The sequence below is a fragment of the Rhinoderma darwinii genome, chromosome 5 (assembly GCF_050947455.1).
Source record: "Rhinoderma darwinii isolate aRhiDar2 chromosome 5, aRhiDar2.hap1, whole genome shotgun sequence".
Classification (NCBI taxonomy): Eukaryota; Metazoa; Chordata; class Amphibia; order Anura; family Rhinodermatidae; genus Rhinoderma; species Rhinoderma darwinii.
In genome coordinates, this window is record NC_134691.1 from 143,969,602 (window position 1) to 143,985,851 (window position 16,250).

At 40.0% G+C, this 16,250-nt stretch overlaps 1 protein-coding gene across 1 annotated transcript; it reads right to left on the reverse strand.

The window, feature by feature from the left end:
* Window positions 1-3,423: 3,423 nt before the first annotated feature.
* Window positions 3,424-15,517, reverse strand: LOC142652738 (speedy protein 1-A-like). The gene is made up of 9 exons (XM_075828409.1): window positions 15,429-15,517; window positions 13,176-13,196; window positions 12,087-12,149; window positions 9,965-10,059; window positions 9,373-9,431; window positions 7,121-7,203; window positions 6,741-6,912; window positions 6,420-6,653; window positions 3,424-4,148 (listed from the first exon to the last, which is right to left on the reverse strand). Exons 2-8 carry the CDS (start codon window positions 13,184-13,186, stop codon window positions 6,429-6,431), a joined length of 708 nt encoding a protein of 235 aa, XP_075684524.1. The 5' UTR covers window positions 13,187-13,196; window positions 15,429-15,517; the 3' UTR covers window positions 3,424-4,148; window positions 6,420-6,428.
* Window positions 15,518-16,250: the final 733 nt, after the last annotated feature.

Here is a 16,250-nt window from a genome sequence, read left to right on the forward strand (position 1 = left end):
TCTCACCTTCCTCAGGATCAAGGATACCCCACGAGGTGAGATTTTGCATGGAGCCCCAGATCGATGTCGATTGACAGTCATTTTGTATGTCTTCCATTTTCTTACTATTGCACCAACAGTTGTCTCCTTCTCACCCAGTGTCTTACTTATGGTTTTGTAGCCCATTCCAGCCGTGTGCAGGTCTATGATCTTGTCCTGACATCCTTAGAAAGCTCTTTGGTCTTGCTCATGTTGTAGAGGTTAGAGTCAGACTGATTAATTGAGTCTGTGGACAGGAGTCTTTTATACAGGTGACCATGTAAGACAGCTGTCTTTAATGCAGGCACCAAGTTGATTTGGAGCGTGTAACTGGTCTGGAGGAGGCTGAACTCTTAATGGTTGGTAGGGGATCAAATACTTATTTCTCAGTGCACAATGCAAATAAATATATATAATTTTGATAATGTGATTTTCTTTTTTTTTTTTATATATAATCTATCTCTCACTGGTAAAATTAACCTAGCCTAAAAATTCTAGACTGTTCATGTCTTTGACAGTGGGCAAACTTACAAAATCAGCAAGGGATCAAATACTTATTTCCTTCACTGTAACGTGGTAAAAGACTGGGGGTATAAGGATAGTTAGGGGAATTAGTGTAAATGTGTATATAAGAAGTGTAAGTGCCTCAATTGAACATACCAGGTGGAATAATGGGGGTCGGATTATAAGAAACAGTTGAAGGAAAGCTGTTCATTGAGGCCCGCAGGTTTCATAGTCTGCATACGAAAAATCCATTGGGCCTCTTTTTGTAAAATCCTCTTATCTAATTCCCCCCCCCCCCCTGGGCGAAGGGCGTATATGCTCAATCCCCTGAAATTGGATGACGTTCGTATTGCCAGCATGGCACTCCCAAACATGCCTTGCCACTGGAGTATCCTCATTTCTGCAGATGTCCCTTATGTGGTTCCTAATCCTTCTCCTGAACTCTCTCAAAGTCTTACCAATATATTGCAGCCCACAAACACACAAAATGAGATAGACAATTCCTCTTGTTCTACAATTGATGAACGACCTATTAACAAAAGTCCTCCCTGTAGTGTGACTATGAAAATTCTTGCGGCATAGTATGGAGTCACAAGCCTTGCATGATCCACATCTGAAGGTACCCTTAATGTCATGTGTGAGCCACGACGTAGGAGAGGTAGGTTACAAGTGGCTGTGTACCAGGCGGTCCCTGATGTTTCTACCCCTCCTGTAAGTCACCAAAGGTTTATCACCCACCATGCTTCCAATGTCGGGGTCTGTTTTAGGAATCCCCCAATAGGCTTGTAGGACACTAAACACCTCCTTGTTCAATGAGTCATTCATCCCTACAATGGGTATCTGCTCATCAATCGACCATTTCCTGGGAAAAAGGAGATCACTCCTGTTGCAACTCAAAGCGTTTTGATATGACGATCTCAAGACTTTGCGAGGATAGCCTCTCCGAAGGAATCTATTTTGTAGATCTGTTGCAGCTATTCCAAAGTCTGTGATGGTAGAGCAATTCCTTCATACCCTTAGGTACTGTCCCTTGGGTATCCCCCTTTTTAATGGTACAGGGTGCCAGCTCTCCCACCTCAGAAGACTATTGGTCGCTGTGTCCTTCCTATAGATGCTAGTTTGAATACATCCTTGTTCAGTCTTGAAGATATTGATGTCAAGGAACGTCATTTTGCTGTCATGGATTTCAGAGGTGAAAAAGAGCCCCATCTCATTGACATTAAGGATGGCCATGAATTCATTGAACTGTTCCCTGGTTCCCGTCCAGAGAATCAAGACATCGTCAATGAATCTTAGCCACAGAAGAATCAATTATGTCCATTTATCCATGTCCTCATTGAACACAACCTTTCTCTCCTACCAGCCCAGATATATATATTAAATTATACTACCCTAACCTTCACCCTAGATTGTTACTAACTATACCCTAATGCTTGTATATCCTAATCACCTAGCCTAACCTTAACCTAACCCTAAATCCTATCTAACAAGGCAGAATAATGGGAGTGGGGGAATTTATTATATTGTTTATCTTATGTATGTCAAATACTGTGATATTTGCAGATGTGACACTGTCTCTCCACGGTTCGCTCTCTGATAGAACAGCAGGGAAGAGACAGTGTTATATATACAGGGTGGGCCATTTATATGGATACACCTAAATAAAATGGGAATGGTTGGTGATATTAACTTCCTGTTTGTGGCACATTAGTATATGGGAGGGGGGAAACTTTTCAAGCTGGGTGTTGACCATGGCGGCCTTTTTGAAGTCGGCCATTTTGTATCCAACTTTAGTTTTTTCAATGGGAAGAGGGTCATGTGACACATCAAACTTATCGAGAATTTCACAAGAAAAACAATGGTGTGCTTGGTTTTAACGTATGATTTCGCACAGAAATGTAAATATTGTGGAAAAACTGAAAATATATGCAATATTTGATGTTTTATTCACCATTGATCACAATTTTACAACATTTTGATTATCCATGAGAATGACACTAGTAACCACACACTGACACTACCACACTTGTAACAACAAAGGAGAAAAAACATTTTATTTAAATATTAAATGCTACTAATTTTGTGGCCTTTTAATATAAAGACAGAAATAAAGCACATTATGTAGTGAAATGACATGATCTCCTTCTATATGGACCCATCACACATTTGCATTCAGTTACATACATGTCTGACTGTTCACCCACAATCTCATACTGATCTCACAGAGATGGGGCGAGATATAATGGAAGGACAGAGGCTGGAGAAACATGGAAGGACAGTGTAATGCTGAGGGTAAATGGATGCGTGGCCGCTCTACGCTTATATCACATCGTCTCATATCTGCACTACCATCAATATTACACTGACTTTATTTACCTATTCGTCATGTTCTCTTAAAGCGTCTGAACAAATCCATCATTGTATTATCAGTAGATACATAAAGCTCTAGATAAATGGGGAGAAAGGATGAAAGGTGGAAGGGGCTCAGAATCTGTCCAGCCACATCCTAGGTCACGGTTTTCATGGTAAAGTTCCTCATCCGTCTTTGTGTGAAATTTATTCATGACTGATGTCCTTGTGATGGTAGACGAGGGGCAGAATGACAGATCACGTTATCTTCTTCCTATAGTCATAGTCTCTTCTATGTCACCTGTAGGTCTTCATGTGGAGTACTGTATGATGTATTATCAGGGAATGTGATTGAGAGGCCAAAATCCATGGCAGAAAGAAGCGCTGCCACATCTGAAACCACCCTGAAAGGGAACATGTAAACCAAACATGAAAAAGACACATTTTACCCTAGTTAATAAAGGAGTTCTGAACAGATAGTAATTGATGGCATATCATGACGAGGATGTGATATAAATATGTGCTCCAGACGCTGGATTTTACCATCAATTTAGTAAAATCTTCCGTTCAAGTGAATGGCAGAAAGCTGTAATCCCGGGCACAGTGTACAACTATGGAGTTCATTGTTGTGGCTTCTTCAGTCAGCTGATCAGCGGTGGTGTCGGGAGACGGACCCCCTCCGATCTGATATTGATGACCTATCCTAAGGAAAGGCCATCAATATAAAAGTCTCAGGGAACACCTTTAATATTTGCACAGAAACTCTTTAAATTACAGTTTACATTCACACACAGAAATAGAAGAAAGACTCAGACACAGTATGGAAAGTGTAATAATGTGAAATTTATTATATGTATGTGTATGTGTTATTGTTTTTACCTCCCATCACTCACAAAGAGGGTACAGCAACACTCAGGGCAGGAAAAACCCCCAGTGGAGGAAACCTGCAGGGAAACCATGGCCGCTGTACTGCCCTTCCTCTGGGCATACTAAGGGAGGTAAACGCTATAAAATGTATGTACTGCAAGGTGTATGACTACCTAGTGACTGCATGTGACTACCTACAGTGATTGTGTGTGTCTATATGTTTGTATTGTATGTGTGTGTGTATGTATGTGTGTGTGTTTGTATGACTATGTAATACATGAATGTGTGACAGTGTCTGTGTGCGCATGCGTGTGACAATAAAAAGGATATATCTCCGGTCTTCATCCATCGCGGCTTCTAGATCTTTTTGCTGTCAGGCAGTTGTTGTCCCCATCCTGGCAGTAGTACATCTTAGTTATAAATGGAGAAATAAAGAAAGTTGTTGTACATGTCCATTATAGGAACCAAAATGTCAATGTTACCAAACACTCAGAGAGAAGTGATATGTCGATACTTTATCCAGAAACGAATACTTGGTAGGTAAAATATGATCTGGTGCAATGTGACCGCCGCCAGTGACAACGGATACAATGTACAGAGGACCAGTCATTGGTGTAGAATGACAGCGGATCTAGTGTTATAGCATAGAAAGTAAATCATGGAGATTATATGTTCTGAATCATATAGTGATGACATTTAATAGATACTGATATCTCTATCATTTCTCCGTGTTTCCATTACTAGGACTGAGGATGTAATAATCTAGAATGATATTTTATTCCTACACTCTATGCATTGGTTGCTTTTGCAGGTTCTTAGTGCTCCACATTGCCTATAACAGTCAGTGAGGAGGAGATCCTCTCTCCTCGTATCCTAGTCCTTGTCTAGTTCTTTTCTATATGAAGTTCTCATTAACAATTCATGTATTTCACATTACGGAGCATTCTGACAGATTAAGAAACTATTTTCATACTCTAGTAGCCATATTTATCTTAGCTCAATATATCCAGGCTAGATTTTTAGTTAGGGACAGGTTTGGTATTTAAGATTTTACTTAACCCCTTAATGACACAGCCAATTTTTTTTTCATTTCTGTTTTTTGCTACCAGCAATTCCAAAAGCCATAACTTTTTACGTTTTTTCGTCGACGCAGCCGACATAGCCGTATGAGGGCTTGTTTTTTTGTGGGACAAGTTGTAGTTTTTCATGCCACAATTTAATGTACCATATAGTGTACTCGGAAACGAAATCATATATATTTGTTGGGGTGAAATGGGCAATTTTAATTTTATTTTTTTTGGTACATTACAGTTTCTTTATTTTTTTTTAGAAGTCCCCCTAGGGGACTTGATCCAGCGATCATTGGTTCGCTTGCACCATATACTGAAATACTAATGTATAGCAGTATATAGAGATTTTGACAGGCTACTATTAAACACTACCAGAGGCAATTCTTTGCTTTTCGTTTTGGAAACGGAAAAAAAACAATTGTAGGGTTGAATTGGAAAAAAACTGTGATTCCCCCATTATTTTTTAGGTTTTGCTTTTACGGATTTCACCGAGCGGTAAAAGGACAACTAAACATTATTCTGCAGCTCAGTGCGATGACCGTGATTTTTTTTTTAAATTGTACTACTCTAAAAAAAAATATTTGCTAAGGAAATAAAGGTGTTTGTTTCACCGCATTCTGAAAGCCATTCATTTTTTGGTCGATTGAGCAGTGGTGAGGGCTATTTTTATGGGGCTGCAGTTTTTATTGGTTCCCTTTTTTAGTACATACAACTTTTTGATCACATTTTCTTACATTCTTTTTTAGTGCTAAAGTGACCAAAAAACAGTGATTTTGGTGTTTTTAATGTTTTGTTTTTATGCCGTTCACCGTAGTAAATGATTTTGTATTGTAATAGTTCAGACTTATACGGACACATCGATACCAATTCTGTTTATTTTTTACATTACTTTAGAGGGAAAATGGGAAAAGGGGAGTTTTTTTAATTGTTCATTATTTTGTAATCTTTTTTTTTTTACTACTGAAGACTTTATTAAAAAAAAATGTACACTCTTTATCAGTCCCCCCAGGGGATCTTAACCACTGATCGTTAGATCGCTGGTACAATACACTGCAATACTAATGTCTAATAACTAATACTATGTCTAATGACATAATGACTAATACTAATTAGACGAATAGAAAGAGGACGGCCCCATGAAGGTTATCATAGCAGCCCAGGGGGCTAATGAAAGCCTCCAGGACTGCCTTCTTACTGCCTCTGAAAATGTACTACAATACATTAGTATTGCAGTACATTTTCAGAGGCAGTAAAAAGGCAGTCCTGGGGACTTTCATTAGCCCCCTGGGCTGCTTTGATAACCTTCATGGGGCCGCCCTCTTTCTAATGGCTTAGATGACGCGGATGCTATTGACCGCGGCATGTAAGGGGTTAAACGGCCAGGAACAGAGCGATTGCTGCTCCTGGCCATTAGTTCAGGGTGTCAGCTGTAATACATAGCTGACGCCCATAGCGTATGGAGTGAGCTCAGCTCGTGAGCCTGCTCCATACTTTATGTCCAGGTGAGCTATTACATTCAGTTGAGCGAAGGGGTTAATGGCTGCCACGTACATGTATGTGGCATGTCGTTAAGGGGCTAACACTCTTCTTCCACACCAGCTATTTACTTACCACAGATGTTTATGACTCTGCGGTACCGGGTTCCTCCATTGTGTCTGCCTGGCAAACTTCCCTCTTGCATGGATGGAGAAGGATGGTCTCACAGAGGGAGCAGGATGGAGGGATGCTCCATGGGCCATGGATGGTGAATTCCCGCTTATCTCTCCTGGAATAGGGAACTGCCCAGCAATGATGGATCTGCCTCTCTCTTCTCCATGCCCAGTGCAAAGGGTCTTCTGCCATGATCTGGAATGAAACAGCATATAAATTAGAATGACATTATCACCGCAGAATCTTCATGATAGACTATATTGTTGTTTTATTTTTACTAACCAGATCACAGGTGGCCCGGTCCACCCAAGCTTTATATCCCATCCGGAGGAGCAACAGGCTGCGCTTACGAAATAATCCTTTCGTCTTCTTAATCCAACGCCGTCCTAAGGCCCAGGGGTAGATCTCTCGACGAAACCGGTCTTCTTCCTCCTCATGCTGGTTGGCTAAGAATCTGGCAGAAAAAAGATAAACCAAATAAATGATGTAATATTTCAGAACAGTGTAGATCCGAGTAGTTATATAAAAAGCAGAGACCTGGAAGGAAGGGGAGACCTACTAAACGCTAGTATAAGTAAATGACATGGAGGCTTCGGTATATTCCCTACATCTCCCTTTCATATACAGGTAAATACATATTGGTTAAAATAAAAGAAACTCACAATGCTGGAAAGAAGTTCTTTCTATATTCCTTGGTACTTAATCCGGCTCTCCTGAAGTACACAAGGACCATCGCCAGGAGATACTAGGGGGATGAGAAGGACACTTAGAGGCTGGTAGTAAATTTACTTCTGAATAATATTTTATTATATATGAGGTCAATATATTCCTGTGATTACTAATAAGGAAACAATGTAACTGCACTGTATGTGTGGTTATATAATGTCCCCTCTTATAGATGGCAGCAGGTCTATCACATCAGCATAAGCCCTTTTATTTAACCCCTTAAAGACGCAGGCAGTTTTGTTCTTAAGGACGCAGCTTTTGTTTTCATCGTTCCTTCATCTGTGAATTTTGAAAGCCATAACTTTTTTACTTTTCCGTCGACATACCACCATAGCCCTGTTTTTTGCACGACGATTTGTATTTTTAATGGCATCATTTTGGGGTACATATAACGTTAACAAAAAAAAATTGGGGGTGCTGTTTAAATAAAAAGTAAAAGGTTTTATGCCATTCACTGGGTGATAGATATAACATTAAATTTATTCTGCGGATTCGTAATTTTTGTAGTTTATTTTATGTTTTACTACTTTTGGAAAAATTAAACACTTTGCTGCTGCTTTCCAAGGTCCATAATAATTGTATTTTTCCATCAACAGAGCTGTGTGAGGGCGTGTTTTTAGCGGGATGGTTTGTAGCATTGGTGACATTTTAGGGCACGTGTGACTTTTCAATCACTTTTTATTCCTCTTATTGGAGAGCAGGATAAGCAAAAAACAGTAATTCTGCCATTGGTTGTAAGTTGTTTTTTTTTACGCCGTTCACTGTGCAACACAGATAACATGACAATTTTATAGTTTGAAGAAAACTAAAAAAGATAAAAGACGCAGCGCCTCATTGTGCAGGTCACCTAGTAGCAGCGGGGTGCAGGATACAGATATAGTTGTGCTCACTTAAGCAGGTTGTGCAAGCAAAAGTCACAACCCTGGTGTGTGCAAAAGCAGATTCTGACCGGCAGCCACAGCGCGCCCCCCGCTGGTAGCAGGAGCAAGGGGCAGGAAAATCGGAAACCTCTATAACAGCGCTGCTGACTAGAAATGAGACGGTAGTAGTATTGAATATTTATTTATTGTCGCCCACAATAGCCACAATAAATATTCAATACTACTGTCTCATTTCTAGTCAGCAGCGCTGTTATTCCAATTCTCTTAGGGTATGTTCACACGGCCTATTTACGGACGTAATTCGGGCGTTTTTGCCCCGAATTACGTCTGAAAATAGCGCCTCAATAGCGCTGACAAACATCTGCCCATTGAAAGCAATGGGCAGACGTTTGTCTGTTCACACGAGGCGTATATTTACGCGCCGCTGTCAAATGACGGCGCGTAACTAGACGCCCGCGTCAAAGAAGTGACCTGTCACTTCTTTGGCCGTAATTGGAGCCGTTCTTCATTCACTCCAATGAATAGCAGCGCCAATTACGGCCGTAATTGACGCGGCGTTCAAGCGCCTGCACATGCCGGTACGGCTGAAATTACGGGGATGTTTTCAGGCTGAAACATCCCCGTAATTTCAGCCGTTACGGACGCCCTCGTGTGAACATACCCTTACACTTTGCTGCTCCTTCAAATTTTATAGTTGACAAAACCAAATGTGGAGGTTTTTTAACTTTTTTGCCATAAAAAGACATTATGTACAGAAAATAGTGTTTATTTACTTGGGATTTTTAGTTTTTTCTCTTTATTGATCTTTTTACGCATTTCTAGTAATGCCACTATTGGACTTGACCAGGTCATTGTTTGACCACATTTATAATGCACTGCAATACTTCAGTATAACAGTATATTATGCCTGACAGTGAAAACTGACATTGATCCTATTAGGCCCGTACTCTGGTAAGGTCTAATAACAGTACATAGATATCAGACCTAAAGAGTTTAATGGAAACCCAACGGCACCCCACGACAACTCCCCTGTCTAACCGCTTAAACGCTGTGGCATCTAAGGGGTAAAAGGCAAGAACCGCAGCTAGCGCCGATCCCGGCCGTTGCAGCAAGTTTTTAGCATATGTTACAGCTGACACCCTCTGCTACATTGCAGGTTTAGATCCCGGACCCCTCCTTATTGTGCTGTGCATTACCTACCAGCTGCCAGTGCCATAAATGTGTGGCACAAGATGGGAAGGGGTTAATTATGGTGGATATTGTGTAATGTGGCAGAGTTTCTGTTTCTTCTCTCACTGTTATAATACCTTGTCCGAGATCTTCAAGCAGCTGTCCCTGGCAAGAAACAGCCTGATGTGTTTATCCTCTAGAAAAAGAACAGAAATATCATTATTTCAATTTGATCTATTTATTCAGTAAATTTCATGATATTAGATGGAAATACAGTAAAGTAATAAAATATTAATCCTCTGGGACATAACAGTGAAATAAGCAGCAGAGGAGGACAGTGAACCAGTTCTGTATTTCTACAGTAGCTTTCCTAGAAAACATAGAGATCACAAGTGGTGACTGTCACAGAGACGGGTGATATGTCATTTATCTACGTCCATGAGGGGTTATAGATAATAGGGCTTGGATATATAGTCCTGGTTAGAATGATTGATAGAGAAGACAGTAAAGTGTCAATAGATGGCAGGTCTGATTGTTACATAAGAGGAGTGACCCAAGGCACAACCTGGGTATAAACGTCTGTGGGGGGTGAAGACACTAAAAACACCAAATAGTTCTCATATATGAAATAATATAAATACATAATGGAGGAGGACGGCTTCATGTGATTAAGTTGGATAGTGTGTACATGGTTCAAGGCTGGAACCACTGGAGAGCAATGAGTCTTACCAAGGAGTCTGAAGAAAGCAGCCATCTCCTCCTGCTGCTGGGTCAGGTCGTTCTTCCTCCTCTTCTGGGTCTCTTCGGCGGCAGCAGATGGTGAACTGTGGTAGAAGTGTAAAATATCACATTAATAACAGTCCAATGTTAAAAATCAGAATAGAAGCCATGATGCATGTGTGAACAGAGCCGTACCTAGAGTTTTAGAATAATCCATTTATAATGTTATAAATGTTTTGACATGTTATCGTAAAGGTTTTTTTCTCATGAAGACATCTACTTTTTAAAAGGAAGCTGGTGGTTCCTCTTACCCGTGCTGTTCTCACCAGGGAAGACATTTCTGGCTGTACATGTCCCCTGTAGCATACGCTTGCCGTTGTAATGAATGGCTAATAATGTAATTCATGGACATAGGGCCTCTACATTACGCCTCTTAGAAGGGAGTCTCATGTGGGAGAACCCCTCTATGACTTCTAAACTTCTGAATATGGCATAAAGAAGGGTTGTCTTTATGAGACAAATCCCTTAAAAGGCTATGTACACCTTTGAGGGCATTTTGGTTTCTTTAATAAATAGATTAGTCAGTCTGATAAGTGGGACTTTGTAAATAGTTTTTATTAAAAATTAGTTTTACTTTTGGAAATACAGCAGTTCTGTATTCTCTATACAGAACAGCTGTATAGTTCGCTTTAAACTGAATCCGTCAGTCCCGCGGACGTGACGGTTCAGTGTTGGTGGATCCACCTGTAATCGATCACAGTTCTTAGATGTGATCGAGTACAGGTGGATCCTGCGTGTTAAAGACAAGCAGGACCCGCTGACACTGAACCTGTCACGTCCATGGGAATGCACTCAAAGATGTACATAGCCTTTAAAGATTTGTCCCCTCTTCATAAAGAGCCACCACAGTAGAAATTGGTTGCAAGGCTCATGCCACCCCTCCGTGATTGTGTGTCTAATTGTCATTGATATAGCACTCTGGGCGTTGTGCACTCATATGGGGCTATGGGTCTCTTTCTTTCATATACGTTGTACAATACCATATAGAATGTATTAGGCGCTAGGCACGTGCAGCTTTCTACTTTTGCTTTCTGCAGATGTTTTGATGAACATGGTTCTAGGTGGATAACGCTTGAATTTTATTTTATTTTATTTCTTACTTATTTTTATCTCTATCTTGCTGTGACACTACAGCATATAAGATGTGTTGTATGATTTTCTCTTTATAATATAATCAGACTTTTGTTCTGGCCGACGTCGTATTGTTATTCTTTTGTAGGCCACTTATATGCATCGAATTGTCCATGCTTGTATTACATTTCCTTTTTTCATTTTGTCTTTCTATGAAATTGTCAATAAAAATTTTATATTGAAAAAAGAGCCACCCCCAGTGACCAGCCACACGTGTCAGTAAATGGGAGCCCATGTGTAGCGTCCATGGCCGCGGGCCGTCGGTTATACTCACCTCCCAATGCCCGCAGCCATGGATCCATGAGCGCTGGTCCCCATCACCTTCCTAGGAGACGCCAGCGCTCACTTCCGCTCCGTTCTGCTGTGTCCCTTAAAGGGCCAGCGCGCGCACAGAGGAAATCATCATCAACTGCCATGATTTCCTGGTCTATAAGAAGGGCCCAGGCCTTCTGATCCTTGCCTGAGCATTGTTAGTCTATTCCAGTCTGTCTTGCAAATGGTCCCTTAGTGTTTCCCCGTTCCAGTTGTTACCCGTGCCCTGTTAACCGTTCCTGTATCCCGTATTGTTCTTGTTCCTGTGCCTACCAGTGTTGGAGTCGTGTCTACTGCACCTGCTTTCGTTTGACACGTCCAATGTCTTCTGCCACGACAAGTGTCTTATGCCATGTCCAGTGTCTTCTGCCACGTCCAGTGTCTTCTGCTACATCGGATACTGCCCGCCACGTCCGGCGCTAGCTGCCGCACCGGCCTCCATCCGTGCTGAAGCCACAGCCACCGTCTGGACTAGTTCAGGTACCCAAGCATTGCTATCTGCTATTGACTTTCGTGTAGACTGTGACCTGGTCAGCTGCCTCCCCGCTACGGTGGAGCGGCCTAGTGGGTCCACATACCTTGTGACCGTGACACCATGTAATACATTGTTGTGTTGTCTTCCACTTACGTCTCTTCTTCATAAAGAGCGATGAGTTCTCTCTTCCTCTTCCGGGCGGTCTCTCCTGGAAGTCTTAAAGAGAAGGAAATATTTTCATGAATATGTGAGAATATGACTCTTTGTAAAGAAGATTGATATATGTGTATTTTTATACTAAAAGCTGCCGCTACCTAAGGGCATGGTCACACGTGGCGTATCTCTGCAGACACTGTCCGCATCAGTGCCGCACATAATCAGATTCCTTTGCACCTTTGCCTAAAATGTGCAGTAAATTGCTGCGGATTAGTCGTTGCAGATTAAGGTGAAGAGTTCATCCTGCTCTCTTTTAAAACATTCCTTCTCAGTCCGGCTATAGACCTCGAAACACATAGGTCCAGCCAGAATGATTAAATATCCTGTTCATAAAAGAAATCCGCAACGCAACACACATAACATCTGCAGATTTCATTGCGTAATTTTGCAATTCCATTGAAGTCAATGGAGAAATTCCGCCACAAGTACGCTTCAAGTCCGCAACAGCCAGTGTATCTGCGGACACCAAATTCCGCACCCCAGCCTGTGGTCCGCAGCGGTGTCTTCCGCAACGTCTGCACAAAGATAACTAAAAAGGTCTGTAAAACAATGGACAGACTATCTGCTGCGGATTTCCAGTACGGACTGTCCGCAGCGGAATTACACAGCAATTCCGCCACGTGTGAACATGCTCTTATACTAAAGCCCAGACCCCTCCTGAAGCCCTAAACTAAAGATATTATACATTCCAATAAACCGGGGACATTATGTGACTACAATTTAAATACAGATGAATTCATGTCTATTTTAACATTTGTAAATGCTTCAGCCCTAATGACGCTACTATGACGTCCTTAATCCATAATAGGGGATATGGAAAGGGGTCACTCTGTTAGGACAAACACTTTATAGTTTACCTGACAATTATAACTAAATTGATCCTGTTTATAACATAAGATAGAAATGCTGCACTTGTATCTGCTATGGTGGATCACAGTCCAGTCACTACAGACCCTGTCACATCTGTATATGTCCTGTCCCTCCCTATATAGTAACTGAACCACTACAATATAATTCATAGCTTACCTGGAGCTCATGTCGTCTCTTCTAATCAGAAACAAATACACAGAAAAAATGTTAATAAAAATCTTCCATTCAAATACAACACATATAATGCATGAAAAATAATGACAGGAGCGCTCCACCGAGATATAATAGTAATGGTGTCGTCACCTATATGTGTATACTATACATATTACATACAGAGTAATAATAACAGGAGCGCTCCACCGAGATATAATAGTAATGGTGACGTCACCTATATGTGTATACTATACATATTACATACAGAATAATAATGACAGGAGCGCTCCACCGAGATATACTGGTAATGGTGACGTCACTTATATGTGTATACTATACATATTACATACAGAATAATAATGACAGGAGCGGTCCACTGACATATAATGGTAATGGTGACGTCACCTAAATGTGTATACTATACATATTACATACAGAATAATAATGACAGGAGCGCTCCACCGAGATATACTGGTAATGGTGACGTCACTTATATGTGTATACTATACATATTACATACAGAATAATAATGACAGGAGCGGTCCACTGACATATAATGGTAATGGTGACGTCACCTATATGCGTATACTATACATATTACATACAGAATAATAATGGCAGGAGCGCTCCACTGACATATAATGGTAATGGTGACGTCACCTAAATGTGTATACTATACATATTACATACAGAATAATAATGACAGCAGCGGTCCACTGACATATAATGGTAATGGTGACGTCACCTAAATGTGTATACTATACATATTACATACAGAATAATAATGACAGGAGCGGTCCACTGACATATAATGGTAATGGTGACGTCACCTATATGTGTATACTATACATATTACATAGAGAATAATAATGACAGGAGCGCTCCACCGAGATATAATGGTAATGGTGACGTCACCTATATGTGTATACTATACATATTACATACAGAATAATAATGACAAGAGTGCTCCACTGATATATAATGGTAATGGTGACGTCACTTATATGTGTATACTATACATATTACATACAGAATAATAATGACAGGAGCGCTCCACTGAGATATAATGGTAATAGTGAGGTTACCTATATGTGTACACTATACATATTACATACAGAATATTAATAACAGGAGCACCCCACTGAGATATAATGGTAATAGTGAGGTCACCTATATGTGTATACTATACATATTACATACAGAATAATAATGACAGGAGCGCTCCACTGAGATATAATGGTAATGGTGACGTCACTTATATGTGTATACTATACATATTACATACAGAATAATAATAGCAGTAGCGCTCCACTGAGATATATTGGTAATAGTGACGTTACCTATATGTGTATACTATACATATTACATACAGAATATTAATGACAGGAGCGCTCCACTGATATATAATGGTAATAGTGACAATACCTATATGTGTACACTATACATATTACATACAGAATATTAATGACAGGAGCGCTCCACTGATATATAATGGTAATAGTGACAATACCTATATGTGTACACTATACATATTTCATACAGAATAATAATGACCATGCATTTGTTGTTAGTATGGATAAGCTTTTATTTTTATGTTTTTTACATTTATTACAATGGTATGAGTGTTCTTATATCATTATTACAGAAATGTTACTCTAATCACTGGGCCCAATAAGATGTTCTCACAAGACACACTTAATACTATGTGATACTATGTGACTTTATAACTAGTTGTCTTCTGCCACCACTACAGTCCTGGTACAGATTCTTACCAATAACCATAGAATAATAGTTATATTAACACCTCAAATCACTGTTGTCAGGTTGTAATATTGCAGTATATTGAGACATCACCCAAGTTTATCTAGCCTTATCTATAGTAAGTTCCTCCATATTTATTTCTAGTCAGCCAAGTTCCTCCATATTTATTTCTAGTCACCCAAGTTTCTCCAGCTTTATCTATTGTAACCCATTTTCCTCCATATTTATTTCTGGTCACCCAAGTGCTTCCATTTTATTTCTGGTCACTCAAGTTCCTCCATATTTAATAATAGTCACCCAAGTTTCTTTATATTTTTTCCTAGTCACCCAAGTTCCTCCATATTTATTCCTAGTCACCCAAGTTTCTACATATTTTGGCTATTTTGGTTAAAGCCATTGGTCAGTATCAGTTTTCTAACAATATGGAGGGACCAACTGTCGCTATCTGGGATGACATAAATCAGCAATTCCATTTATCAGATTAGGGTATTTTACCTTTGTGGTCTTGCAGTTGGCGGTAAATCTCCCAACGCGCTGATGTAGATCCGGGTCTCAGTAGAAATAAACGTTATAAGTCGCTTTGTAGCAATAAAAAGGAGCCTGTCCTATCTCTATAAAGAGTGTTCGCAGACTGGCACCAACTGATGTTTTTTTTCCTACTTTAAATTCAAATCCTGCGTTTCTATTGGTTGTTGTTTGTGGCACCTGCCATGATGATTCATACAGCAGAAAATTTAAAGGGCAATGACATTTTTATAACGTTATGCTACATTTTAATATATTATTTTTAAATGACTGCTTAAAACTTTAAGTTATTGTTATATTTATTATCCATATTTCATGTAGGATCATTTGTGGATGCTGGCATGTTGTTTGCTTGGGTTAAGTACAATTTGTTTATAGTATTGATATATTAAGACCATATTCACACATGATAGTTTCCGTGCGTTTTTCCCGCAGCCTCTAAATGTTACATTGTAGTGAATAGAATACTACGGGGCAGATTTACTGATGGCGGCTTATCTTCAGACAGCTAAGAATTAGACTAGGTGCACCAAATTTATCACAGTGGCTCATGCTGGGTGATAACTTTGGTGCACGTTCAGACACTTCTGTCAACTTTATACCACCTTTTTAACCCCTTAACGACCAGGCCTAGTTTGGCTTCAATAACCAAGCATTCGTTTTTATTTTTCTCATCTTCACGTTCCAAGAGTTATACGTTTTTTATTTTTCCGTCGACATAGGCGTATGAGGGCTTGTTTTTTGCAGGACGAATTGTGTTTTTCAATGGCTCCATTTTTTGTTGCATATATT